Consider the following 25,390-nt stretch of genomic DNA (forward strand, 5'->3'; position numbering starts at 1 on the left):
GGCCGGGCCGGGCCGGGCCGTGCGGTGCGGTGCGGTGCGGTGCGGTGCGGTGCGGGGCCTGCCTGGGGCCCGCCATGAGCGAGCCGGAGGTGGAGGCGCAGGTTTCCCAGAAGTACGAGATCAAGAGGCGGCTGGGCAAGGGGGTGAGTCCTCGGCGGGCCCGGGAGCGCGGCAGCGGGCGGCGGGGACGCGCGGCAGCGGGCGGCGGGGACGCGCGGCAGCGGGCGGCGGGGACGCGCGGCAGCGGGCGGCGGGGACGCGCGGCAGCGGGCGGCGGGGACGCGCTGCCGCCCGTGTGAGCCGCGGGCCGTGCGGGAGCTCTGCGAGCTCATAGAGCTGGAGAAAACTGCGCTTTGAGATGTTTATGATGCTGGAGAGAGGGAAAAATGTCATGAGTCGCAGCCTGATAACTTTCTGTGATTTCATAGAGTTGTTTCACAATCAAATTTCAGAGGAAAACAAGTGTTAGTTGTAGTATGTGAAACTGAAAATACCTTCAATTCCCCATCTTTTTTTTTTTTTTCCTGGGAATTACAGGAGAGCTGCCACACAAAGCACTGACCTCGCATGTACACCTGGTTTGTAGTGAAGTTAATCCCAGTCCCAAAGTATATTCTGTATGTGCCTGCCAAATACTTTCACATGTACTATAACCCCATTACTTCAAGTGTTATGCCACATCAAGTATATTTTTCCACCTAAAATTACATATTTTTGCAGGTGAGGCCACGTTGCTTTCTAAGCCCCTCTCCCCAGGCAGAGTCTAAACCCTCCGGGTTGTCCGCGGTTCTGTTTGGCAGCTGTTTGCCAGCGTTTGCTTGTGTTGATACTGGTAGTTAAGAACTTCATGTGCGAGGGACACGTGAGAGAGGCTCGTTTTCTTCTTCATCCTCTAGGACAACGTTTGTTTTCTCCGTTTGAAATCACACTGGTCTTTCTTACGGCTGTAGCTCACTCCAGGTTTTCTGCCATCCTGTTACTTGTTATTGGCTTTCTCCCTCTGACCGAATACAGTATGTTACATCTCTAACATGCTTGGTTCTTCAAACAGAATGACGTTAATGTTTCACCTGAGAAATCAAAGTGTTTGAGAGTTCTCTTTGGAGACTGTTTTACCACCACATTCAGTCGTTAATAGTGGCTGCAGGCCCGTCACCTGGGCATCCCTGACATTACCAAAACTGCTGGTTGAGCTCCTGACTCCAGCAGGTCCAGTCTCCTAAATATCGGTGTTACTGCCTCTTGTATTAAGAAAGTTCTGGGTGTGTCTTGCATGCACACAGCTGACGTACTTACCTGAGCACTTAAAAAAACTCTTGGAGTCTCTGAAACAGGTGAGAACTGCCCAAAAAATAGAGCTGAGAAGTGCAGCAGTAAAGGAAATAAGCTATTCCTCTACAGGGAGGCAACTCAAAGAGTTGGGTTTGGGTTTCTGTCGTTTGGGGCTTTTTTTGTCTTGTTTTGGTTTTGGTTTTGTTTTTGTTTAATTAAAAGCCCTGATGTCTGTTTAGGGCACAAGAACTTCTACTCGTGCTCTCCCTATTCTGGATGGCTGTGTGATTCTTGCCAATGGTGATTACTCAGTCTCCCTTGTGGTACAGATCCAGTTTTCTTATTTATAGGGTACATAGATTTGAATCTTAACTTTCCATATTCTAGGATACTCCTTATATCTGCACAATTGGGTTATTTCTCACCCAGAAATGCAGTTAATGTTTAAACATTAACATCTCTGATTAACCACCTGTTTTAAACATCTCTGGTTGTCCAGAGAGGTGGTGGCTGAACCATCCCTGAGACAGCCCAGGCCAGGCTGGACGGGCTCTGAGCACCCGGAGCTGGTCAAGTGTTCCTGCTCATGGCAGGGGGGGCACTGGGGGCTGGGAATGTCCCAACCCAAACCACCTGTGATTCTATGAAATGCTCATCCAAAGTAAAACATTTGAAATATGTGATACTAAGTGATGTTCATTGTTAAGTACTCAGGCAGCAGCATTGAGGCAGACTTCCCAAGAACATGCGTGTCCTGGGGTGTCGATTCAGATCCTTTGCTGTGCATCGGGAAGCACAGAGTATAAAGCGTCTCATATAAGGGCTATAACAGTACATTGTTGGTCTCTTTCCTTTTTTCCCAAGTAACAAGTGACAGGACGAGGGGAAGTGGCCTCAGGTTGTGCCAGTGGAGATTTAGATTGGATGTTAGGAACAGTTTCTTCCCCGAAGGGCTGTCAGGTGCTGGAACAGGCTGCCCAGGGAACTGGTTGAGTCACCATCCCTGGAGGTGTTTAAAAGACGCGTAGATGTGGCGCTTAGGGACATGGTTTAGTGGTGGAGTTGGCAGTGTCGGGTTTACAGTTGGAGTCAATGATCTTAAGGGTCTTTTCCAGCTCAAATGATTCTATGATTCTGTAATACTGTCACTATGGGCCTTGGCAAGAGTCTCTCTCCAGCCTTTGCACGAGCCCCCAGGCTGACCCCCCAGCTGTCTCAGCCTTTCTCCCCAGAGCTCAGCCCTCGGCCCATTCCCGTGTCCCTCCTCCGTCCCGCTCCAACAGCTCCATGTCAGGCTGGTGCTGGGCCCCAGGGCTGGACGCAGAGCTCGGGGTCACAGAGCAGAGGGGACAGTCACGTCCCTCCAGCGCTGGACACGCTGCTCCCGCTGCAGCCCGGGCTGCGGTTCGGCTCTGTCCGCCAGCACACAGCGCCGGCTCCTGTCCAGGTCTTCACCCCCAGCACCCCGAGTCCTTCTCCCGGGGCTGCTCTGCATCCCTCCACCCCAGCTGGACTGGGACCGGGGGTGCCCCGGCACAGGACCTGGGCCTTGCTGATCTTCATGAGCATGCACATCTGTCACTGGCTGCTTTGGGGGCCAGGATGCCTGGCCGTGTGGACCTTTGGTTGGACTCTGTCTTGATGTTCTTAGTCCTTGACTCAACCAAGTATTGCTCACTGACCTAATCTCTCTTTGCTCTAGCTAGTGGTGATTGCATCTTCCTTCAGTACATTCTGCTTCCACAGTGAAGGTCTGAACCTGTTCATCTGTCTTTTTGTCTCCCCAGGCTTATGGCATTGTATGGAAAGCCATTGACCGCAGGACAGGAGAAATAGTTGCTGTTAAGAAGATTTTTGATGCTTTCAGGAACAGAACAGATGCTCAGGTGAGAAATCGTTCTAACATGTCCTGGAAGATGTGGTGGGAATTCATAGATATTTTCAGGATTTATGTCTCTGAAAGATGTTAGTTATTTGACAATTATGCATGTAATAATATGGTCTACACATATATTAGGATAGAACAGAGCAATGTATGTCAAGCATTGTATATCATGGCATCTACAAAATACTGTAATGTTGCTGAGAAACAAGTCCCTTCATTGGCACACACGGTTTGATTCCTGCTGTCACGCTGCGGTGTCAGAGCACAGAGCACACGTGTCACTCTCCAGTGATCTGTACAGAGCACACGTGTCACTCTCCAGTGATCTGCACAGAGCACACGTGTCACTCTCCAGTGATCTGCACTGGGCACACGTGTCACTCTCCAGTGATCTGTACAGAGCACACGTGTCACTCTCCAGTGATCTGCACTGGGCACACGTGTCACTCTCCAGTGATCTGTACAGAGCACACGTGTCACTCTCCAGTGATCTGCACTGAGCACACGTGTCACTCTCCAGTGATCTGCACAGAGCACACGTGTCACTCTCCAGTGATCTGCACTGGGCACACGTGTCACTCTCCGGTGATCTGCACTGGGCACACGTGTCACTCTCCGGTGATCTGCACTGGGCACACGTGTCACTCTCCAGTGATCTGCACAGAGCACACGTGTCACTCTCCAGTGATCTGCACTGGGCACACGTGTCACTCTCCAGTGATCTGCACTGGGCACACGTGTCACTCTCCAGTGATCTGCACAGAGCACACGTGTCACTCTCCAGTGATCTGCACTGGGCACACGTGTCACTCTCCAGTGATCTGTACAGAGCACACGTGTCACTCTCCAGTGATCTGCACTGGGCACACGTGTCACTCTCCAGTGATCTGTACAGAGCACACGTGTCACTCTCCAGTGATCTGTACTGGGCACACGTGTCACTCTCCAGTGATCTGTACAGAGCACACGTGTCACTCTCCGGTGATCTGCACAGGGCACACGTGTCACTCTCCAGTGATCTGTACAGAGCACACGTGTCACTCTCCAGTGATCTGCACTGGGCACACGTGTCACTCTCCAGTGATCTGCACAGAGCACACGTGTCACTCTCCGGTGATCTGCACAGAGCACACGTGTCACTCTCCGGTGATCTGCACTGGGCACACGTGTCACTCTCCAGTGATCTGCACTGAGCACACGTGTCACTCTCCAGTGATCTGCACAGAGCACACGTGTCACTCTCCAGTGATCTGCACAGAGCACACGTGTCACTCTCCAGTGATCTGCACTGGGCACACGTGTCACTCTCCAGTGATCTGTACAGAGCACACGTGTCACTCTCCAGTGATCTGTACAGAGCACACGTGTCACTCTCCAGTGATCTGCACTGGGCACACGTGTCACTCTCCGGTGATCTGCACTGGGCACACGTGTCACTCTCCAGTGATCTGTACAGAGCACACGTGTCACTCTCCAGTGATCTGCACAGAGCACACGTGTCACTCTCCAGTGATCTGCACTGGGCACACGTGTCACTCTCCAGTGATCTGCACTGGGCACACGTGTCACTCTCCAGTGATCTGCACAGAGCACACGTGTCACTCTCCAGTGATCTGCACTGGGCACACGTGTCACTCTCCGGTGATCTGCACTGGGCACACGTGTCACTCTCCAGTGATCTGCACTGGGCACACGTGTCACTCTCCGGTGATCTGCACTGGGCACACGTGTCACTCTCCAGTGATCTGCACAGAGCACACGTGTCACTCTCCAGTGATCTGCACTGGGCACACGTGTCACTCTCCAGTGATCTGCACAGAGCACACGTGTCACTCTCCAGTGATCTGTACAGAGCACACGTGTCACTCTCCAGTGATCTGCACTGGGCACACGTGTCACTCTCCAGTGATCTGCACAGAGCACACGTGTCACTCTCCAGTGATCTGCACAGAGCACACGTGTCACTCTCCAGTGATCTGCACTGAGCACACGTGTCACTCTCCAGTGATCTGCACTGGGCACACGTGTCACTCTCCAGTGATCTGTACAGAGCACACGTGTCACTCTCCAGTGATCTGCACTGGGCACACGTGTCACTCTCCAGTGATCTGCACTGGGCACACGTGTCACTCTCCAGTGATCTGCACTGGGCACACGTGTCACTCTCCAGTGATCTGCACAGAGCACACGTGTCACTCTCCAGTGATCTGCACAGAGCACACGTGTCACTCTCCAGTGATCTGCACTGAGCACACGTGTCACTCTCCAGTGATCTGCACTGGGCACACGTGTCACTCTCCAGTGATCTGCACAGAGCACACGTGTCACTCTCCAGTGATCTGCACTGAGCACACGTGTCACTCTCCGGTGATCTGCACTGGGCGCACGTGTCACTCTCCAGTGATCTGCACTGGGCGCACGTGTCACTCTCCAGTGATCTGCACTGGGCACACGTGTCACTCTCCAGTGATCTGTACAGAGCACACGTGTCACTCTCCAGTGATCTGCACTGGGCACACGTGTCACTCTCCAGTGATCTGCACAGAGCACACGTGTCACTCTCCAGTGATCTGTACAGAGCACACGTGTCACTCTCCAGTGATCTGCACTGGGCACACGTGTCACTCTCCAGTGATCTGCACTGGGCACACGTGTCACTCTCCAGTGATCTGTACAGAGCACACGTGTCACTCTCCAGTGATCTGTACAGAGCACACGTGTCACTCTCCAGTGATCTGCACAGAGCACACGTGTCACTCTCCAGTGATCTGCACTGGGCACACGTGTCACTCTCCAGTGATCTGTACAGAGCACACGTGTCACTCTCCAGTGATCTGCACTGGGCACACGTGTCACTCTCCAGTGATCTGCACAGAGCACACGTGTCACTCTCCAGTGATCTGCACAGAGCACACGTGTCACTCTCCAGTGATCTGCACTGGGCACACGTGTCACTCTCCGGTGATCTGCACAGAGCACACGTGTCACTCTCCAGTGATCTGCACAGAGCACACGTGTCACTCTCCAGTGATCTGCACTGGGCACACGTGTCACTCTCCAGTGATCTGCACTGGGCACACGTGTCACTCTCCAGTGATCTGTACAGAGCACACGTGTCACTCTCCAGTGATCTGCACTGGGCACACGTGTCACTCTCCAGTGATCTGCACTGGGCACACGTGTCACTCTCCAGTGATCTGTACAGAGCACACGTGTCACTCTCCAGTGATCTGCACTGGGCACACGTGTCTCTTTCCGGGGGGCTGCTGCCTTTCCCCAGCCTGCCTGCCAGGTTTCCGCTGCCTTAGAGGTCAGAATGGGTTTCACCACCACGTTGCAGTCCGCACTCTGCTCTGTCATTTTGCTGAGGTGATCGTAAACTTGTGTCTGTTTGTTTATTTCCAGAGAACGTTTCGAGAGATTATGTTCCTGCAGGTAATGTCCATTTTCCCACCTCCTCTCTGATTTGCAGTTATCTCTGAAGCTGTTAATGTATTTTCTTCCCATTCTTTCCTGAGATGCAATGGTCAGTGCCAACGACTCTGTGTGTTTACGTTCTGCGCCACCTCGGCAGACGGGCTGTCCCTGAGGGGGCAGGAGCAGCCGAATGGGATGAGGAGCTGGGACTCTATTGGGACAGGCCTGTTCTTGCACCGTTTCTGGCAGCATGTCTGCTCTAGGTCGCCGCAGACACTTGCACTTTCCGTCGTGTCTTACTGTTTTGTGGGCAGAAAGTGCTTTCTTGGGTTTAAACGCAGCGATTCAGAGGGGGGCCGGGCTGTGGAAGAGATTTACACGCCAAAAGGTTTTTCCTCCATCGTCTGGGAAGCAACTTGACCATTGGAAATAATAAAAACAAAACCAAAAGGGAAGTTCTGTATGGAATTACTTACGGCTGCTCTTGTTTTGTTATAACTGACCGCACACTACACCGAATCACCTTGTCGGTGCCACTGAACTTATCTGTCCATCCCTCCGCCGGCATCAGTGTTTTTGAACAGTGATAATGCCGTTATAACTGTGACCTCCTGAGGACATAAGCCAGGGCTCACAGGAGGAGCTGTTTCCTGACACTGCCAAGTTGATGTGATAAAGAGATGAGGGTTTTTTACTTTTTGATCATTCTTTAAGCCTGAAATAGAAGCCGCGAACTTATCAGCTAAAACACGAGAGCGGTTCCTTAGAAGTTAATTACAGGGGTAAGTCAGATCATCTCTGAAGTTGTAGCACTTTGGAGCAGATGGGTGGAGGAGGAGCTGGGAGAAGGGAAGGATGTTGAGTAATTGTGGGGGAGGGTGGTTAATGTGCCATTAAGCCCTCACTTCCATGACTTTTGGTGCTAAATACACTTAAGAATTTTAGTTCCCCCCTATTTTTGAACACATTCTATACCTCTTTCGTGAGGTTCAGGACTGAGATCAGAAAGGGAAAAATGCAAGAAATATTCTTTCAATGTTTGTCTTAATTTGCTTGACCGAGCAAACTCCTGTGCGTGATTGCTCAGTGCGATCTGTCCGCTCATCATAAGGGCATTTGATGGACTAGATGAAGTTCATTCTGACTGAGAGTACTGATGTAGAATTGGGGCGTTTTGGTGACATCTGAGTGATACGTAGTATGCTGGCTGTTACGCTGTTTGGAGGTTTCGTGTTCATTATTCTCTATAGCTGTAGAGCCATTTGGTGCGTTTTGGGCCACATTTCGGAATGTCAGTTTTGGTAGCTGCTTTAGCGAGAGCAGAGATAAGCAGGCCTGGCTCTGACAGGATTGTTTGCAAGGCAGGTTGGCTTTTCTGTACAGACTGGAACTCTTGTATAACTTCCTGATATAAATTCCAGTGCAACACAGTGTGAGACAAGGGGGTTTTCCTCCAGTGCGGAGTGAGTTCTTAAACAATGCTCAAGTAACACTGCCAGGACTGACCTGCATCTCTGGAAAAACAGCCCTTTTGGGTGAACACCTGGTTGAGGTTACTTGGGTAGGTATTCTGAGTATTGTCCTCAGAACAATGACGAAGGCGTCTGGTGGCCGGCCGGTGTGCTCCTGCTCCATGAGGCGTGTTCGTGGGCTGCCCGGGCGCGTGTGCTGCTTTGTGGTACATTATAGCCAATTTTTGTCTTGGCCTCGGGGTCTGTGCAGGTGATGCTGTTGTAGGGCTGCTGGACATAGCTTAATATGGTGATTTTGATGCTGTTTGTAACTGAATTTGTGATGGAACTTGATGAAGAGTCTATATTACTGGTTCAAATAACAAAAAAATAATGTATGTATTTTAGATGCCAGCACAGATTTTATGGCACAGCTGTTGATAATTCTATGCTCAGGGCTCATGAAGGTGCTGGTACATTGTGAAGCATTCACAGTGTCCTCAGCTGAGCATGAAGTGAACCGTCGTGGCACTATTGTCGGTGCACACGAGGGCAGAACTCGGTTTAAGGGATCTGTATTGGCATCTGCTGCCTGGTGTCCCATCGCAGTCCGACCAACGCCGCCTGCACGGTGCTGCAGCCTCCCCTCAGACAGACACTTTCTGGTTCATTGGGGTTTTTAATCATGAATGTTGATGGCAACTTTGTTCTGTTTTCACTGCCACAATAATTCTTTGCCTTCAGTAGGAAGTACAACGTACCCAAATTGACTGGATTTTATCCACAAATGCTCTAGAGGGGTTTTCAGAACTAATGTCTCAGGCAGTAGACATTTTTTTTTTCATACTGTAGAACAAGCTTAAATCCTTTTTATTTATTCCAGTAGAAACCTAGCAAAGGAAATAGCATGTTAATATTTGTTCTAGCCAGTAACACAAAATGAAATAGGTTCCTGTCCTCTTTCATGGTTCACAAGCAAGACACCTGATTTTGACAGCTGGGTCTCTTCCCTCTGCAGGAATTCGGAGAACATCCCAATATCATCAAGCTGCTTGACGTGATCCGGGCGCAGAACGACAGGGACATCTACCTCGTCTTCGAGTCCATGGGTGAGCCTGCGCCGCTCCGGCCTCTCGCGTGAGCTGTCCCTGCTCTGGTGTCGTGTGTTGGTGCCTTGCGTGAATGTTCATGTTGAGCAGACGTGTAATTCAGCCTCTCGCGTGAGCTGTCCCTGCTCTGGTGTCGTGTGTCGGTGCCTTGCGTGAATGTTCATGTTGAGCAGACGTGTAATTCAGCCTCTCGCGTGAGCTGTCCCTGCTCTGGTGTCGTGTGTCGGTGCCTTGCGTGAATGTTCATGTTGAGCAGACGTGTAAGTAGGAGCAGAACACGTGGGGTTCTGATTAGGTGGGAATAGCAATGAAACTTTAAAGAGAGTAATAATTATATGAGAACTGTGTGGTTGAGATCAAGGAAAGACAACAGTGAGCAACAACTGGAAGGCTCATAGAGACAGAGAGTTGCAAATGGAAAAGACTGTGATTTTATTGTAACAGAAGTGTGCAATAACAGAAGGGCTGCTGCAGCATGAGCTGCGCGTCAGCCTGATAGCACGGAGAGATTGCAGCCGTTAGTGATTACAGTGTTGACTGCTGCTGAGGGTGCACCCGCAGCGCTGCAGTGTGGACAGTGCCGGCCCTGCTTCGAGGAGCCTGCGTCCACAGCCTGGTGATCCCTGCTGTGAGGGTGCACCCGCAGCGCTGCAGTGTGGACAGTGCCGGCCCTGCTTCGAGGAGCCTGCGTTCACAGCCTGGTAATCCCTGCTGTGAGGGTGCACCCGCAGCGCTGCAGTGTGGACAGCGGCTTGTTCCGGCCCTGCTTCGAGGAGCCTGCGCTCACAGCCTGGTAATCCCTGCTGCTGTCGGCGTGGTACTGATGGAATGTGTTACAGAGACGGATTTGCATGCTGTGATTAAGAAGGGGAACTTGCTGAAGGATATCCACAAGTGTTACATTCTCTACCAGCTCCTGAAGGCAACTAAGTTCATCCACTCAGGAAATGTCATCCACAGGGATCAGAAGGTACATTTCAGTCACAGTCTTTACCTTTCACTCGCGTTTTCTGCTAGACACTAAATGGAGAAGTATGAACAGAATGAAACTAGTAAAGAGCCGTGATGATAATGTGCCGTTCAGAGCGTACAGAGCCGTTTGTCTCCTGTCCCCTCCAGCCGTCCAACGTGCTGCTGGACGCCGAGTGCCGCGTGAAGCTCTGCGACTTCGGGCTGGCGCGCGCGCTGCGGCGCAACGGGGGCGGCGCCGCCGCCCTCACCGAGTACGTGGCCACGCGCTGGTACCGCGCGCCCGAGGTGCTGCTGTCCTCGCGCAGGTGACCGCGGGGGGGCTCTGGCTCTGCGCCGGGGAATCGGTTGTCTGGAGGTCTGGAACCGTTTCGTTTGAGATGGCACCAGATGCCGTGTCAGTCACCAGATGCAGTGTCAGTCAGCAGATGCAGTGTCAGTCAGCAGATGCAGTGTCAGTCACCAGATGCAGTGTCACGTCACCAGATGCAATGTCACGTCACCAGATGCAATGTCACGTCACCAGATGCAGTGTCAGTCAGCAGATGCAGTGTCAGTCAGCAGATGCAGTGTCACGTCACCAGATGCAGTGTCAGTCAGCAGATGCAATGTCACGTCACCAGATGCAGTGTCAGTCAGCAGATGCAGTGTCAGTCAGCAGATGCAATGTCACGTCACCAGATGCAGTGTCAGTCAGCAGATGCAGTGTCAGTCAGCAGATGCAATGTCACGTCACCAGATGCAGTGTCAGTCACCAGATGCAGTGTCACGTCACCAGATGCAATGTCACGTCACCAGATGCAGTGTCAGTCAGCAGATGCAGTGTCACGTCACCAGATGCAGTGTCACGTCACCAGATGCAATGTCACGTCACCAGATGCAGTGTCAGTCAGCAGATGCAGTGTCACGTCACCAGATGCAGTGTCAGTCAGCAGATGCAGTGTCAGTCAGCAGATGCAGTGTCACGTCACCAGATGCAGTGTCAGTCAGCAGATGCAATGTCACGTCACCAGATGCAGTGTCAGTCAGCAGATGCAGTGTCAGTCAGCAGATGCAATGTCACGTCACCAGATGCAGTGTCAGTCACCAGATGCAGTGTCACGTCACCAGATGCAATGTCACGTCACCAGATGCAGTGTCAGTCAGCAGATGCAGTGTCACGTCACCAGATGCAGTGTCAGTCAGCAGATGCAATGTCACGTCACCAGATGCAGTGTCAGTCAGCAGATGCCGTGTCAGTCAGCAGATGCAGTGTCAGTCAGCAGATGCCGTGTCAGTCAGCAGATGCAATGTCACGTCACCAGATGCCGTGTCAGTCAGCAGATGCAGTGTCAGTCAGCAGATGCAGTGTCAGTCAGCAGTCTGCTTGCTCAATATACATTTAGAAGTCAGTTCTGCAACACAAAAACGTCTCATTACATGTTTCTTTCCTTTCTGGCTCCTTACACTGTCCATTTGCATACATTATCAATCAGCTCATCTATTTGTCACCCTTTCTTCACTACACTTATTCTCTCTAACCTTAAATTTGCATCTTTATGGAATTTGGTTGAGTGCCTTAGTCGTCTTCTCCAAATTTAAGGAGAGTTTTTTGATAGACCTTCAGAAAATATTCTGAAATAAACTGTTAAATCAGCTGCATGTTAGTTAGGCTTAGTCCTTTTTTCAGTTAAGTACACGAGATCTTATTGATCATAAAGGAAATTAAATAAGGTTTGGTTAGTATCCCAGATTTGAAATGGGGATGTTTTGCACATTGTCACTTACCCACTGTTTGGCGTTTACCTTGCGCAGGTAATTGCACCTACTTTGTGTCTGCGTTATGCCCTGAAAAGCCAGTTGTTTCCAAAGGGCAGCTTGTGTCTTCACTCTTGGTCATATGAAAAGTATCTTTTACTTTGTCCTGTCATTTACCTGTAATACATTTCCTCTTATGGTTTCCTACTGTGGAGTTTCAGTAGGATAAATCTCCTTTCTTGCCAGTTCCACAATTCCCAAATCTCATTCACTTCATAGTTAAAACCTGCGAGCATCCTTATTCAGGGAGTCACCAAGCTAGTTTTTCTAGCAAAATAAGCTAATGCAGACGATGTGGATGCTGGGTACAGAAAAGTGTTTGCTTGATTCAGTCCCAACTCTGTGTTGTTGTTCGTAGTTACACCAAAGGCGTGGACATGTGGAGCATTGGCTGCATTCTGGGGGAGCTGCTGCTGGGGAAGCCGCTTTTTCCCGGCACGTCGACAGTGAATCAAATCGAGCGGATCCTGAGGGTCGTTCCCGCCCCGTCCCCGGAAGGTGGGCGCTGGGGCCCTTCGCGGGGGTCAGAGACGGGCGGGGGGGAGCAAGCGGCCCCGCTGGGCCGGGGTCTCCGGCGGTCCCTCCGACGTCTGCCAGGGAAGTTACAGACTGAGCTGTGAACTGTCAGAGCCAGAGGAAAGTGACCCCACGTCTGCCAGGGAAGTTACAGACTGAGCTGTGAACTGTCAGAGCCAGAGGAAAGTGACCCCGTACTTGATCAGATGGGCAACAAGAACCAGGCCGTCAAGGCATTTCTGAGATTTCTAAGGGCATATCAGTTTAAAACAGAGTATCATACTTCAGTGGGACGTGCACAATAAAGGTAAATTGGACTTTTTTGTGGTTTTTTGGTCTGGAAGTGTAAACACAGAGGTGAAAGCTGGAGTAAACACATGTTAAATCCAAAAGGGATTGTTATCATTATTATTATTGTCTTCTGTGGTTTCCAGTCTAACAACCCACACACTTTTACAACAGGTTGGTGTGTTCTAACTGAGCTAGCAAATAGGTTTTAGAAAAATTACTACCTTCAGTTTAAGGACGTTGCAGTTTGGAGGATTCCTCTCAAGCTTACGTTTATTAATAGTTTTTATTAGAGATTGGGTTGGCGTGAATGACATCTGAATGAAAACGTGCGTGTGTAAACACCGACACGGGTGTCAGAAGAACAGGCAGCGCCAATAACAGAACTGCTGCTCTGTTCTCAGCAGGAGAATCGAGGAACCCGTCGATAATGCGGTAACCGGGTCTGCATTCCGAGACTAACGAGGCGTTAGCAGAGGGTCCCGTGTCCCCCCGCAGGACAGCGGCTGCAGGGCTGCGGTGAATCGCAGGCGTAGACACTGTTCAGAACATCATTGCAAGCAAGGAAAGCCAACCTGTGAGCAGCAGCTTTGCGTAGGATTGATGGGGATCGGAGAAACAATATCCATTCCATAGCAACTGTTGACTCTTTGAGACTGTGACAGGTCTGTTCAGAAAACAGGTCATTGTCACCAGCCAAGAGGAGCCCCTGAGGATGTGACGAGATCTATAGCTGGTGTCCCTTGTTCTTTGTGTCCCACACTAGTGACCCTGGCCAGATCGTCTGGCCTCAGGTATCTTGGTGCTTCTGCATGTGTGAGTGTAAGAGTGCAGGTCTATGAACTCTGTGATAGAGCCAATAGGAACCGAGAAAGTCACCTTAGGAAATTCTAAGTCATTACTCCATCCGGCTCTATAAGATCTCCTATTGAGTTTTATTAGGATAATTTCCTGTGCTAATATCAAATATTTGCTTTCCTTCATATACCGTGTAGGTCTGGTAATGCTGATCTTAACAGTATCTTTTCATTATTGCAGATATTTTGGCTATGCAGTCAGATTACAGGGCCTCGATTGTTAACTGCATGAGTTGCGGGTAAGCCTTGTGTGTTCGGTGTCTCAGAGGTCAACAGTTTACTGTGTGATGGTGACAAAATGTTCCCCTGGAGTTCACCTTCGGTGTCCACGGGTGGAAGTGATTTCTGCTCTCTGCACATTCACCCATCCTGGAGGAGAGGTGTGAACTTTACAGAAGAGAAAAAGAGATAAGAAGAGCAATGACATAATGTGGGAATGACAAAACTAAATTAGGCTGGGCCTGCGTTCCAGGCTATTGTCGTGTGTGCTTTCTCAGGATCAGAACACGTTCCTATCGTGAGTCATTTGGGTATCTGATGTCATTGGTTCAGTCTGACAGCCTCGTTCCAGCTGCTTAACAACGCTCACTGTGATGGGCTTTTTCCATATACCTCTCGTGGTTCTTCTGGATCCCGCAGTTGTGTGCACACACTACCACATAATCCTGCATTTGTTACAAACCTACTTAGTAAACATTAGTAAACTTAATGCTTTTAGGCTGTCTTGTGGCCATAGCAAATTACGCAGCAGTCTCTAAGTGTTCTCTGCTCGTATCTGTCATGACACTAGTGGCATCTGTTCCCGCAGGGGAGTCCGCAATAGGCACAGCCCCGCTGTGTGTGGTACGAGTTCTCTGAATGTTTACCGCTATGTTTTTATAGGTTTAGGTTAGGGTGGCTCGAACCATAGGCTTTAGCAGGTCCCTTGCTGTTCACATGAACACCGTATGTGTTTTCACGCTGTCTTCTGACATCTTCTTCAGTTGGCGTCCTGGGGCATTATCCCCTTTCATTCAGGGGTGCCAGGGTTCCAGTGTCAATCTGTGCCAGGCAGCTGAGGAGCCGAGACCCTCTGTCCCTGCCGATCCGACTGTCGGCACCGCGCGTCTGACCTTTTCTAGGGGGAGCGCACGGCCACGATAGCCCAGAGGAGTTTCCCGTGGTGCAGCTGGAGAATGCTGCTTCCCGTCCTCTTGCTGTGCGCCTGTGCTGGGCTCGGTTAGGAGGGAGTTCATTCCCTGTTTGACACCAGCGGCGCAGCGCTGCTGGCGGGAGAGCGGGGGCACGGCTGGGACCGGAGGGGCGCTCGTGCAGCGCACGTCACGCTCAGCAACAGAACCGCCGTGGGGAGGAACCGCTCCCGAGGGGCTGTTGCTTGGATGCCGCTGAGTACTGGGCTGCTGGGGGTAAATCGTTGCTTTTGCACATATATATATTTTTTTCCTCCATTTTTCATTTTTTTTCTCCTGTCCACTTATTGAACCGTCTGTATTAACCCTGAGGTTTTCTTGCTTTTGCCCTTCCAGTTCTCTCCCCCGTCCCACTGAGGGGAGAGAGTGAGTGACAGGATGGGGGTCTCAGCTGGGGTCAACCCACCAGAGTCCTTTTTGGCACCCAGCAAGGGGACAGAGGGGCTGGACATCACAATAGGCCTGATTGGAGTGTGTTAGACAGGAATTCATACTAGTTACCCCTGCTCTCTGACTTCTAGGCAGCGAGTAACACTGGAGGAGATTTTGCCATCGTCTACTCCACTGCCTGCCTTGGATCTTCTGAAGAAACTTCTAGTATTTAACCCTGATAAACGGCTCACGGCAGAGGAGGCTCTGCAGCATCCGTATGTGAAAAGGTGAGCGCAATACCAATGTGCAGTTTCCCCCATGTCTTCTGAGATGTTACAGACCTGCTCTTGGCACGATTTCTCTTTATATGCCTGACAGAAAAAAAAAAATGGCAAAGCTAATTCTTGATTTCCTCTAACCCCTTTTTTACGCCAGAGGTCACGCTAGATGATTTGACAATCCTTTTGAACATAATATTAATCTGTAGTGCTGTTTTCAGTCTCAGTGAATTGCATTCTGTGTTATCACCTCCTTAGGTTTCACTGTCCCGCCAGGGAGCCCTCTCTGGACCATGATGTGATTCTTCCTTTAGCTGATGATGTCCAGCTGTCTGTGGCAGAATATCGAAATAAATTATATGAGGTACTTTCTCTTATCCTGTTTTCCAAAATCCTGATCCTCCAGGTAACCTGCCGTTCTTGCACACACTTACTGAATTCTCTCATTTTCTTCTATGTGCATTCCCCTAGGCTTCCCATCCCTGTCTTACAGGTACATCTTGGTGCCTCTGTCAGTCAGTTCCACACTGTGGTAATTGTTGAGATGTCTTTATATCCCCACTGGGAGAAGGCTGCAAAGCGTGATGTCTGAGGCAGACTGTTGGAGGGAAACGTGTTGTGCTGAATCCAACAGTCGGAGAGAGGTGACGCTGCTGCCGCTCCTGTCCTGGGTCCAGCCGGGAGCACGATGTGTGTGCCCCTAGTCGGCACACAGGAACCGTGCTCACTGTGTACACACACGTGTACGTGGCTGGGCACGTGGACCACAGCAGGCGCTCAGAGCGCTCACACAGGCACAGGCAGCGGCGGCCTCATCCTGCTCCGTTCTCTGGCTGAGCGGGGGCAGCGCGCTCGTGGGCTGCGCACGGACACGCGGGGCGGATCCCGCGGAGCTGCTCTCGGGCGCTCGGCCCGCGGGCTGCGCACGGACACGCAGGGCGGATCCCGCGGAGCTGCTCTCGGGCGCTCGGCCCGCGGGCTGCGCACGCACACGCGGGGCGGATCCCGCGGAGCTGCTCTCGGGCGCTCGGCCCGCGGGCTGCGCACGGACACGCGGGGCGGATCCCGCGGAGCTGCTCTCGGGCGCTCGGCCCGCGGGCTGCGCACGCACACGCGGGGCGGATCCCGCGGAGCTGCTCTCGGGCGCTCGGCCCGCGGGCTGCGCACGGACACGCGGGGCGGATCCCGCGGAGCTGCTCTCGGGCGCTCGGCCCGCGGGCTGCGCACGGACACGCGGGGCGGATCCCGCGGAGCTGCTCTCGGGCGCTCGGCCCGCGGGCTGCGCACGGACACGCGGGGCGGATCCCGCGGAGCTGCTCTCGGGCGCTCGGCCCGCCGGGCCGCGCACGGACACGCGGGGCGGATCCCGCGGAGCTGCTCTCGGGCGCTCGGCCCGCCGGGCCGCGGGCTGCGCCGGTCTCCTCGCTCGGATACACAGCCCCAGTGCCGCAGCCCCGCTCCGGTCGCTGTACAGGCCATCGCGGACGCCTGCAGGCAAACGGATGGCCAGGGCTTTCTGGGACCCGTGGGCATGTCTGCCCGTCCCACCCACACCACCAGAGTGACACGGGTGCCCTCACAGCCGGAGCTGGCACCTGCAGCCCCACTCAGCCCCTCGGCCTGGGCACTGACCTGCTCACCTGGTACCGGTCCGACCTGGTCTTTGCCGGCGCTCACGGGCTCGCTGGGCTCTGCGGCTGCCGTGGACACACCGGCCCTCTGGCCCGTGACCCGGCTGCGGTGCTGGCACTCACACCTACGTACACACATGCGGACACAACAGCCAGCCAGGAAACAGACAGGAGTTTAGTAAGATAGATCAGACTGCACTGGTCAGGTGCAGGGCATGGGCAGACAATTGACCTGCCACCTATTTACACAACTGACCGCTTGTATTCCTCTTACCCCCTATTTCCCACACTCGTTCCTCCCCAAATCACATAAACCCCTTTCTTTTCCTGCTTTTGGTTCCTACCCTAAGCATCACATAAGTCCTGTGTTATCCCAGTGGCTTTTCCCTGCATCCCATAATGTGTCTAACCCCTAGGCAGCATCCTCCACGTCCCTGCTCCCCGCCACCCCTGCCTCCCTTCATCTAAAAGGTGATCCAGAGAAATCCTGACGATTCTTTGTGATGAGTTTCATAGCTGGACAGTGGGCCAATGTCTGTGCTGGGACACCCCTGGGAAGTTGTTGAGAAGCCCTTGGTTTGGTTTCCAGCTGCCACAGTGCATCCCTGTGCCCCTCTCAGCCTTGCTGGGCTGGCGGCTCCTGGGCCAGGGTGGCCCCACAGAGCGCTGTTTGGGGTCCCCGTCCTGCCGGTGTCGTTCTGAGCTGCACTGGGTTGTGCACACAAGTTGTTGTCACCCAACCCAACCCACTGAGGGTTTTTGCTGGAGCGCAGTCCAGCACCATTGTGTGCTGCACCACGCACACGGAGCTATCGCATTTCGGAGTAACTAGTGAACAGAGGAGGAAGAGCAAGTGAAGCATCAGTGTAGCTGAAGTGCTAATAATAAAGGACAGTGATGTTTTAGGAGCCATAATCTGAATGCACTAACAGGGGGAAATAGTAGGACTTGAAAAATCAGGATACAGTGCAATAATCAAGCAAATAAATTTAAAGGAGCTTATGCAAAATGTTTAGTCATAGAGGGAAAAGGAAAGATTGTGCTTTTGATGCCATTTAGTATATGCAGAAAGATCAAAAGAAAATCATAGAATCATAGAATGTCCTGAGTTGGAAGGAACCCACAAGGATCACTGAGTCCAGCTCCTGCCCCTGCGCAGGACACCCCACGGTTCACACCGGGGAAGATAAAAAGCTGGACCCTCCCTGTAGACAGTGGGACTGATCGCAGCCTCAGCAGGTTTGCAGAGGCACACCCGAGGGGCACGGTGCCGTCCAGAGGGACAGGATGCCGTCCAGAGGGACCTGGGTGCCATCCAGAGGGACAGGAGGCCAGCCAGAGGGACAGGAGGCTAGCCAGAGGGACCTGGGTGCCATCCAGAGGGACAGGAGGCTAGCCAGAGGGACCTGGGTGCCATCCAGAGGGACAGGATGCCGTCCAGAGGGACAGGAGGCCAGCCAGAGGGACAGGAGGCCACCCAGAGGGACCTGGGCAAGCTCAACAAGTGGGCTGGTGTGAACCTCATAAGGTTAAACGCCGCCAAGTGAACGCTCCAACAAGGAAATATGAGGAGCAGCAAAAATGGCAGTAAATCAAACCTTCAGAAGGAGAAGTTGGTTTTGGCTTAGTTTGGGTTTTTTCCCCCTTCCAACAGTGAAAGAAATCATGTAAATGCCATGTTTTGAGGCAAAGGAGCTGGAAGATGGTGAGAGGTGCAGGAGCTGGAATGTAAATGCAGTAAAACAGGGGTTGAAGAGAATGACAGTGGGAAGAGAAGATTGAAAAGGAAGCTTAGAGATCAGAAAATCCAAGGCTGAGAAAGACTGGTAAGGGCGCCCACCTTCCCCGACAGAGAGGAAAAGTGTTCTTGCTTCTACTAACAGCAATTAAAATCGAAGAACGAAAAGTAAAATTGAATTAAAAAACTTGAACCTACTTAAAATTTCTTTTAAGGTCTTTAATAGAAGGAAACAGACAAACGACTATGACAGAGCAGATCAGTCAGTGAAATGGGTACTTGCGTGGGTAGAAAAGGTGTTCTAAATGTCAGTAGACCGGTCTCAGATAACCGAGGAACAAGGGCAGGAAACCAGTGAACAGTTTGAATGATCCCACTGATGGGGTGTCCGGTTCGGGACCGCTGTGGTTACAGACCGTGCACCAGCACCCGGGACCTCAGCAAGGCTCCTGTTGCTGATAGTGGCATGGAGAGGTTGATGAGAGATAATTGTGAACTAACTGGAATGAGTGTTGTTTGACCATTAAAAAATAAGCTTTGCGAAGTTCTAGAAGGAGATGGTAAGAAACAACATGGTGTTAACCTTTTGGGCTCATAGATTCTGTCTTTTCCAAGGCTCATGCACATTTTATTTAGTGATGTTCTCCCTCAGGATATATGGAAATTGCTTGTTCATCCCATCTTTTTTCTTAATGCTTCAGCCTATTCTTTCTTTCCACTGATGATATTATTTCTATTTTCTTTCCAACCCTAAATTAATTTTAAAATGACACTTTTTACCTGTTCTGTGAAACACATGGCAGTTACTTGCGAGTGCTTCTCTTTGGCTGCGTGTGTGTTCCTCCGCGGTGTAGCTGTGTTCCATCTGACCGCGTCCTCCCTCCCGCAGATCATCCAGAAGAAATCCCGTGGCCGTCCGGAGGAGCGGCTGCCCAGAGAAGACACCGGACCGGGCCAGTGCGGACCCAGCGCACGCGCTCCCGCTCCCGGTCCCGCGCGGGGGCCCGGCGGGAGCGGGCGGGGCGAGCCGGCGCCGCTGGCGCCCCCTGTGCGCGCGGGGGGCGCGGGGGCCGCGCCGGCGGGAGCGCGGTGCCGGCGGTCGGACAGCAGCGTGGTGTACAACCGCGCCACGCACGCCGCTGCGTGTACGTACCGCCCGCCGCGCGGGATGGGACCGCGCGGGGCTGAGCGCGGGGGGAGAGGAGCAGCGCGGTGCACAGCCCCGCCGCGCACGCCGCTGGGTGTACGTACCGCCCGCCGCGCGGGATGGGAGCGCGGGGGGGAGAGGAGCAGCGCGGTGCACAGCCCCGCCGCGCACGCCGCTGGGTGTACGTACCGCCTGCTGCGCGGGATGGGACCGCGCGGGGCTGAGCGCGGGGGGAGAGGAGACCGGGCGGGAGGAGGAGTCGGGGGAATTCACACGGCAGAACGAGGAGGTGAAAGTGCGGGAGGAACAAAACACTGGTAGATGAGTTTTGAGCATATGACGTTCTGTTTAGCCCTTTCCTGCCCCAGTTCTGACTCTGTGTTCCTTTCTGTTTTCTCTTCGCTGTTATCCTTTCCCAGGCCCTTTTGAGCTGTTTTGTTTGCCACTCCATTGATTGTATTCCCATATTGTGAGATGGAGCGAGGTGGCAGAGCCGACTCGGCTTTATGTTCTGTCCCTGCCCCGGTCAGGGTGTTCTGCGTCCTCACGATTTTCCTGCTTTCCCTCGTGTAGGTAAAGTAAATTCTGGTGCTGAGATCAGGAACGGTTCTGCACCACCTTCCCAACAGACCAGAATCTCCAACAACAGGAGACCGGAGGGACAAATCACACGGACAAGCGCAAATGCTCGGCTGCCTCCTGCAGGTGTTCAGAACCCTCCTAACGTGAGTAGCAGTGCTGCCGGGAAACAACACCCTTAGCTTTCCAGGGACCAAAGTGATACAGACACGGAATACCTTAACATGCAGCGTGAAGATACGTAATGAGAGGCAAGGTCTGCTGCTCTGTGAGTGACTAAATTAATAGATCTTTATCAGTTAAAATTACTTATGACAAAGATACGCTGCAATTTTGTTGCGTGTACATGGTGTCAGTCAAATGGTACCAGTAACCTAGTTTGATAAGGCACTTGGGCTTGGACAGAGCATGTTCCCTTTACTAGAGAGCGGAACAGTGTGCTAAGTGAAGAGTTTTTGCTAGTAGGGGAAATAATGAGACATAACTTGCCTCTAACACGGGGTGAATTCATGTAGAAACTTGCGTATTGCAGTCTTCAGTCTTGCTGTACCTGCATTTCAGGTATTTTGGCTACTCATGAGGTTTGCATTAAGCTCTGTGCACAAGGCAGCGTTGGGAGGAAGAACATCTGCAGTAACCACCAGGAAATGCCAAAGGCACGGCCGTGATTAGACCGCACGTCTCCCGCCTGCGTAATGCTGATCTTTGGCTAGCGCGGGCTTACAAACGCTGGCTTACCTGCGGGATTTTGAGTGTAACCCCAGTCTTTCAATCATGCGATCATCTGTGACCTGAGCAGCACGAGTATTTTTGCGCCTCTGGGTTCATGCAGGAGTTCTGGGAATTACTGTTGAATTTAAGTATGGCAAGTAGGTGCTTTAGAGAGCACGAAGGCAAACAGCCCTTTTGTAAATCTAGGCTAATTTGGGGCTCCATTCTGCTTTCGATTTTATCACTTCAGACAAGTGAGGATTTGAACACCATTTCAGATGATCACACTGTTCATATTGTCAGCAGCACCAAAAACTCCCTTTGGCTTTGAGAATCACGGATCAGTTGTTTTACACCATCTTCGGTGATGGTGTGTCCTGTCCAAAGGCAGCGCATTCCTTTTTAGCCAGATTGAGACTGTTGGGTGTTCCAAACTCAGCTGGAGGTTGGCTCTAGCTCTTCTTGAACCAGCCTAATGGATTGCTGCTGCTTGTTCGGGTTTTGTGAAGGTTTCAGTCCTCTCCTCTCTGCTCCTTCCTCTTCCCTGTTCCTGCCTGAACTTCCCTGTAGAAGTTGGTATCCTCATGGGGCTCTTAAATGGCTTCCTTGGCCCTGCTTCCTCACAGAATTCCACAGAATCCACCCTCACAGGGAAGGGGTTGTGTTTCCTGAGCTCCTTGTCTGCTCACAAGCTCAAGGAGACTCTTCCCAACAGAGGGTGATCAGAGGCAGGCTATGGCACAGGAGGAATGTGGAGAGAGGCACCACCGGTCACCCTTTTCGTGACACTGCAGATTCACTTGTTTGTGGTGGGACTTGCTCACACGCACACGGGAATGCTGAGTTGTTGTTGCTTGTTGCTGTAGCTGCTCCAGCTGTTGTGATTGACACGGAAATACGTCTGAATTACTGCTGAAAGGAGACAGGATTGCCACAACTTTGAATATGTCCACGTGCACACTTGCAACCCATCTTTCAGCCCCTGTGCTTTGGAATCTCAATCAAAATGTTTTGAGAGTGAGAGGAACTATTTATTCCACGAGTGTGGAGCAAATATGGAAACATTTATTCCACAACATGAGGTTGTGGAGATGCTGCATGTGCAGCTGTACATATGAACAATGCCTTTTGAGGAATCTTTAGGTAGTTGTGCCCAACTTTCTGTTACTGGAAGAGCATAATGGGGAGAAGATCACCCTGCGCATGCCCCGTGCTGCGTATTTGCCCCGTGAGAGGCCAGTGCTGGCGAGCATCACAGACAGGACATGGTGGCAGAAGGGCACCAGCGTTCTGGCTGATCTCACGTTAAGTGAAGTCGGCTTGTCCGTCGTTGCTGTTCAGCCGAGCAGGAGCTGAGCAGCGCTGCCCCAGCTGCTGCGCCCCCTGCGCCCCACGGTCGTGTCCTGTCAGAGCTCCGCACCCCCTGCGCCCCACGGTCGGGTCCTGTCAGAGCTCCGCACCCCCTGCGCCCCACGGTCGGGTCCTGTCAGAGCTCCGCACCCCCTGTGCCCCACGGTCGGGTCCTGTCAGAGCTCCGCACCCCCTGCGCCCCACGGTCGGGTCCTGTCAGAGCTCCGCACCCCCTGCGCCCCACGGTCGGGTCCTGTCAGAGCTCCGCACCCCCTGCGCCCCACGGTCGTGTCCTGTCAGAGCTCCGCACCCCCTGCGCCCCACGGTCGGGTCCTGTCAGAGCTCCGCACCCCCTGCGCCCCACGGTCGGGTCCTGTCAGAGCTCCGCACCCCCTGCGCCCCACGGTCGGGTCCTGTCAGAGCTCCGCACCCCCTGCGCCCCACGGTCGGGTCCTGTCAGAGCTCCGCACCCCCTGCGCCCCACGGTCGGGTCCTGTCAGAGCTCCGCACCCCCTGCGCCCCACGGTCGGGTCCTGTCAGAGCTCCGCACCCCCTGCGCCCCACGGTCGGGTCCTGTCAGAGCTCCGCACCCCCTGCGCCCCACGGTCGTGTCCTGTCAGAGCTCCGCACCCCCTGCGCCCCACGGTCGGGTCCTGTCAGAGCTCCGCACCCCCTGCGCCCCACGGTCGTGTCCTGTCAGAGCTCCGCACCCCCTGCGCCCCACGGTCGGGTCCTGTCAGAGCTCCGCACCCCCTGCGCCCCACGGTTGGGTCCTGTCAGAGCTCCGCACCCCCTGCGCCCCACGGTCGGGTCCTGTCAGAGCTCCCGTGCGCAGCGTTTGACCAGGCGGCTCCTGCAGCGGCGGGCGCGACGCGGCCAGCGCCACAGCAGCGAGTGGAACCTCGCGCCTTACGGATAACTACAGAGGCTCACAAAGTGTGCACTGCGGTGCACCCGCTCTCCTGAGCCGCAGATTCAGATGTGTTGTGGTGTATCATGTATTGCAATGTGCTGATGTATTATTAACATTTCCTCACCTGGGCTGATAAACACAGTACCCACGTGCAGCTTCCAACTCAAAGTCACCAAGCCCTTGTCTGGCAGAAGGCAGGAGGACATACTGGGGGACGACGATGATGATGATGATGATCGGTCTTTAGTACATTTATTTAGAGCATTCACTATTGTTGAAAACAAGATCCTAACCAAACAGACTTTCACTCCAGTGCCACCAGTTCGTTTTTGATACGCTCGTCCTTAACACCTCCTCTCTCACATGATTCTCGCCATCCCATTCTTGATCTTACCAAACAGTCTGGTTTGCTTATTTATGTAACATTCGTGATCTGTCCTACTCCTGAGCTGAAGCAAAATATGTTGTTCCTTGTTTGTATTTTAGAAAACTGGCTACAAGTTACTATCTTGGCTTTTCTTTCTTGCACAGAATCCGAGAAATACTCAGTTTGACAACAAAGATGTTTGTCCCGTTCTGAAGCCCAGTAAAAAGATGTTCCAGATTACTGCGAATATGGGAGCTGCTGGTGACCCGAAAGCGTCAATGGGCAGTTACTCCCAGGCCTATGGAACCATATGTAAATCTGCACTGCAGAGTCTCCCAATACTGAAGTCGTCCCAAAGCCAGGAGCAGTGATTGTGGCCGTTCTAACGAGGTGAGCACAGCTCATCCCATCAGTCCCTAACCGAGCCGGTGACACAAACAAGGGCAAAACGTGACAGGCATTTAACGGCCCAGCTGCAGGGACAAGCTTCATTCACTGCAGGAACAATGTGCCACTTTCCTCGGGACAAACCAACAGGGGAGAAAATCTGAGCCCTTTGCCTTCCAGTCCTACCTGACAAGGGCAGTGCACTATTTGCTCCCACACCGTGATAAAAGTGGATACTGTCAGCTCATATTCCTCCTCTGCATTATTGCAAAAAAATACACCAACCTGCAATCTTCTGATGCTTGAGTGTATTTACACATATTCAGACTATTCGGGGCCTTTAGACATACAAAGACATATTCAGGGCCCACATGAACCTCATGGGGTTCAACAGGGGCAAGGCCCAGGTCCTGTGCCGGGGCACCCCCGGTCCCAGTCCAGCTGGGGTGGAGGGATGCAGAGCAGCCCCGGGAGAAGGACTCGGGGTGCTGGGGGTGAAGACCTGGACAGGAGCCGGCGCTGTGTGCTGGCGGACAGAGCCGAACCGCAGCCCGGGCTGCAGCGGGAGCAGCGTGTCCAGCGCTGGAGGGACGTGACTGTCCCCTCTGCTCTGTGACCCCGAGCTCTGCGTCCAGCCCTGGGGCCCAGCACCAGCCTGACATGGAGCTGTTGGAGCGGGACAGAGGAGGGACACGGGAATGGGCTGAGCTCTGGGGGTTCAGCCTGGGGAGGAGCTCCGGGGACACCTTAGTGCGGCCTTTCAGTAAAGGGGGCTCGTGCAAAGGCTGGAGAGAGACTCTTGCCACGGCCCATAGCGGCGGAGGGAGCGGCAGGGGTTTCACACGGAGCGAGGGCGGGTTTGGAGCGGACACAGGGACTGTTTCTGGGGCTCGGGGCGGTGAGGCCCCGCACAGCGCGGGAGCTGCGGGTGCCCCGGTGCCGGCGCTCGGGGCTCTGAGCCGCCGGGGCCGGGAGGCGCCGGGCAGCGCGGGGCCGGGACGGTCTCTGAGCTGCTCTCCCGCCCGCCCTGTGGCTCCTCAGCAGCTCCGCAGCGCGGGGCCAGGACGGTCTCTGAGCTGCTCTCCCGCCCGCCCTGCGGTTCCTCAGCAGCTCCGCAGCGTGGGGCCGGGACGGTCTCTGAGCTGCTCTCCCGCCCGCCCTGCGGT

General features: G+C 53.2%; 1 protein-coding gene across 3 annotated transcripts; it reads left to right on the forward strand.

Moving 5' to 3' along the window:
* Positions 1-14: 14 nt before the first annotated feature.
* MAPK15 (mitogen-activated protein kinase 15) lies at positions 15-24,498 on the forward strand. 3 transcript variants are annotated; one of them, XM_082045267.1, is made up of 14 exons: positions 15-143; positions 3,060-3,158; positions 6,563-6,592; positions 9,044-9,134; positions 9,974-10,104; positions 10,254-10,411; positions 12,259-12,398; positions 13,743-13,800; positions 15,273-15,410; positions 15,660-15,765; positions 19,660-19,875; positions 20,059-20,098; positions 20,491-20,642; positions 24,002-24,498. In XM_082045267.1, the coding sequence occupies exons 1-14, from the start codon at positions 75-77 to the stop codon at positions 24,206-24,208; spliced, it is 1,635 nt and encodes a 544-aa protein (XP_081901393.1). In that variant the 5' UTR covers positions 15-74; the 3' UTR covers positions 24,209-24,498. The 3 variants fall into 3 exon arrangements, with proteins under 3 accessions (XP_081901393.1, XP_081901395.1, XP_081901394.1); XM_082045268.1 differs by lacking the exons at positions 15-143; positions 3,060-3,158 and adding an exon at positions 6,363-6,467; XM_082045269.1 differs by lacking the exons at positions 20,059-20,098; positions 24,002-24,498 and having other exon boundaries at positions 19,660-20,013; positions 20,491-20,576.
* The last annotated feature ends 892 nt before the right edge of the window (positions 24,499-25,390 follow it).

This window comes from Streptopelia decaocto (genome assembly GCF_964273445.1).
Source record: "Streptopelia decaocto genome assembly, chromosome: 2".
Taxonomy (NCBI): Eukaryota; Metazoa; Chordata; class Aves; order Columbiformes; family Columbidae; genus Streptopelia; species Streptopelia decaocto.

Excerpts from the sequence above, each read along its gene's own strand:
- MAPK15 (XM_082045267.1), top strand. The coding sequence starts at position 75 with ATGAGCGAGCCGGAGGTGGAGGCGCAGGTTTCCCAGAAGTACGAGATC. Across the intron at positions 9,135-9,973 it reads CCTCGTCTTCGAGTCCATGG|AGACGGATTTGCATGCTGTG; the intron begins GTGAGCCTGCGC and ends AATGTGTTACAG. Across the intron at positions 15,411-15,659 it reads CAGCATCCGTATGTGAAAAG|GTTTCACTGTCCCGCCAGGG; the intron begins GTGAGCGCAATA and ends TCACCTCCTTAG.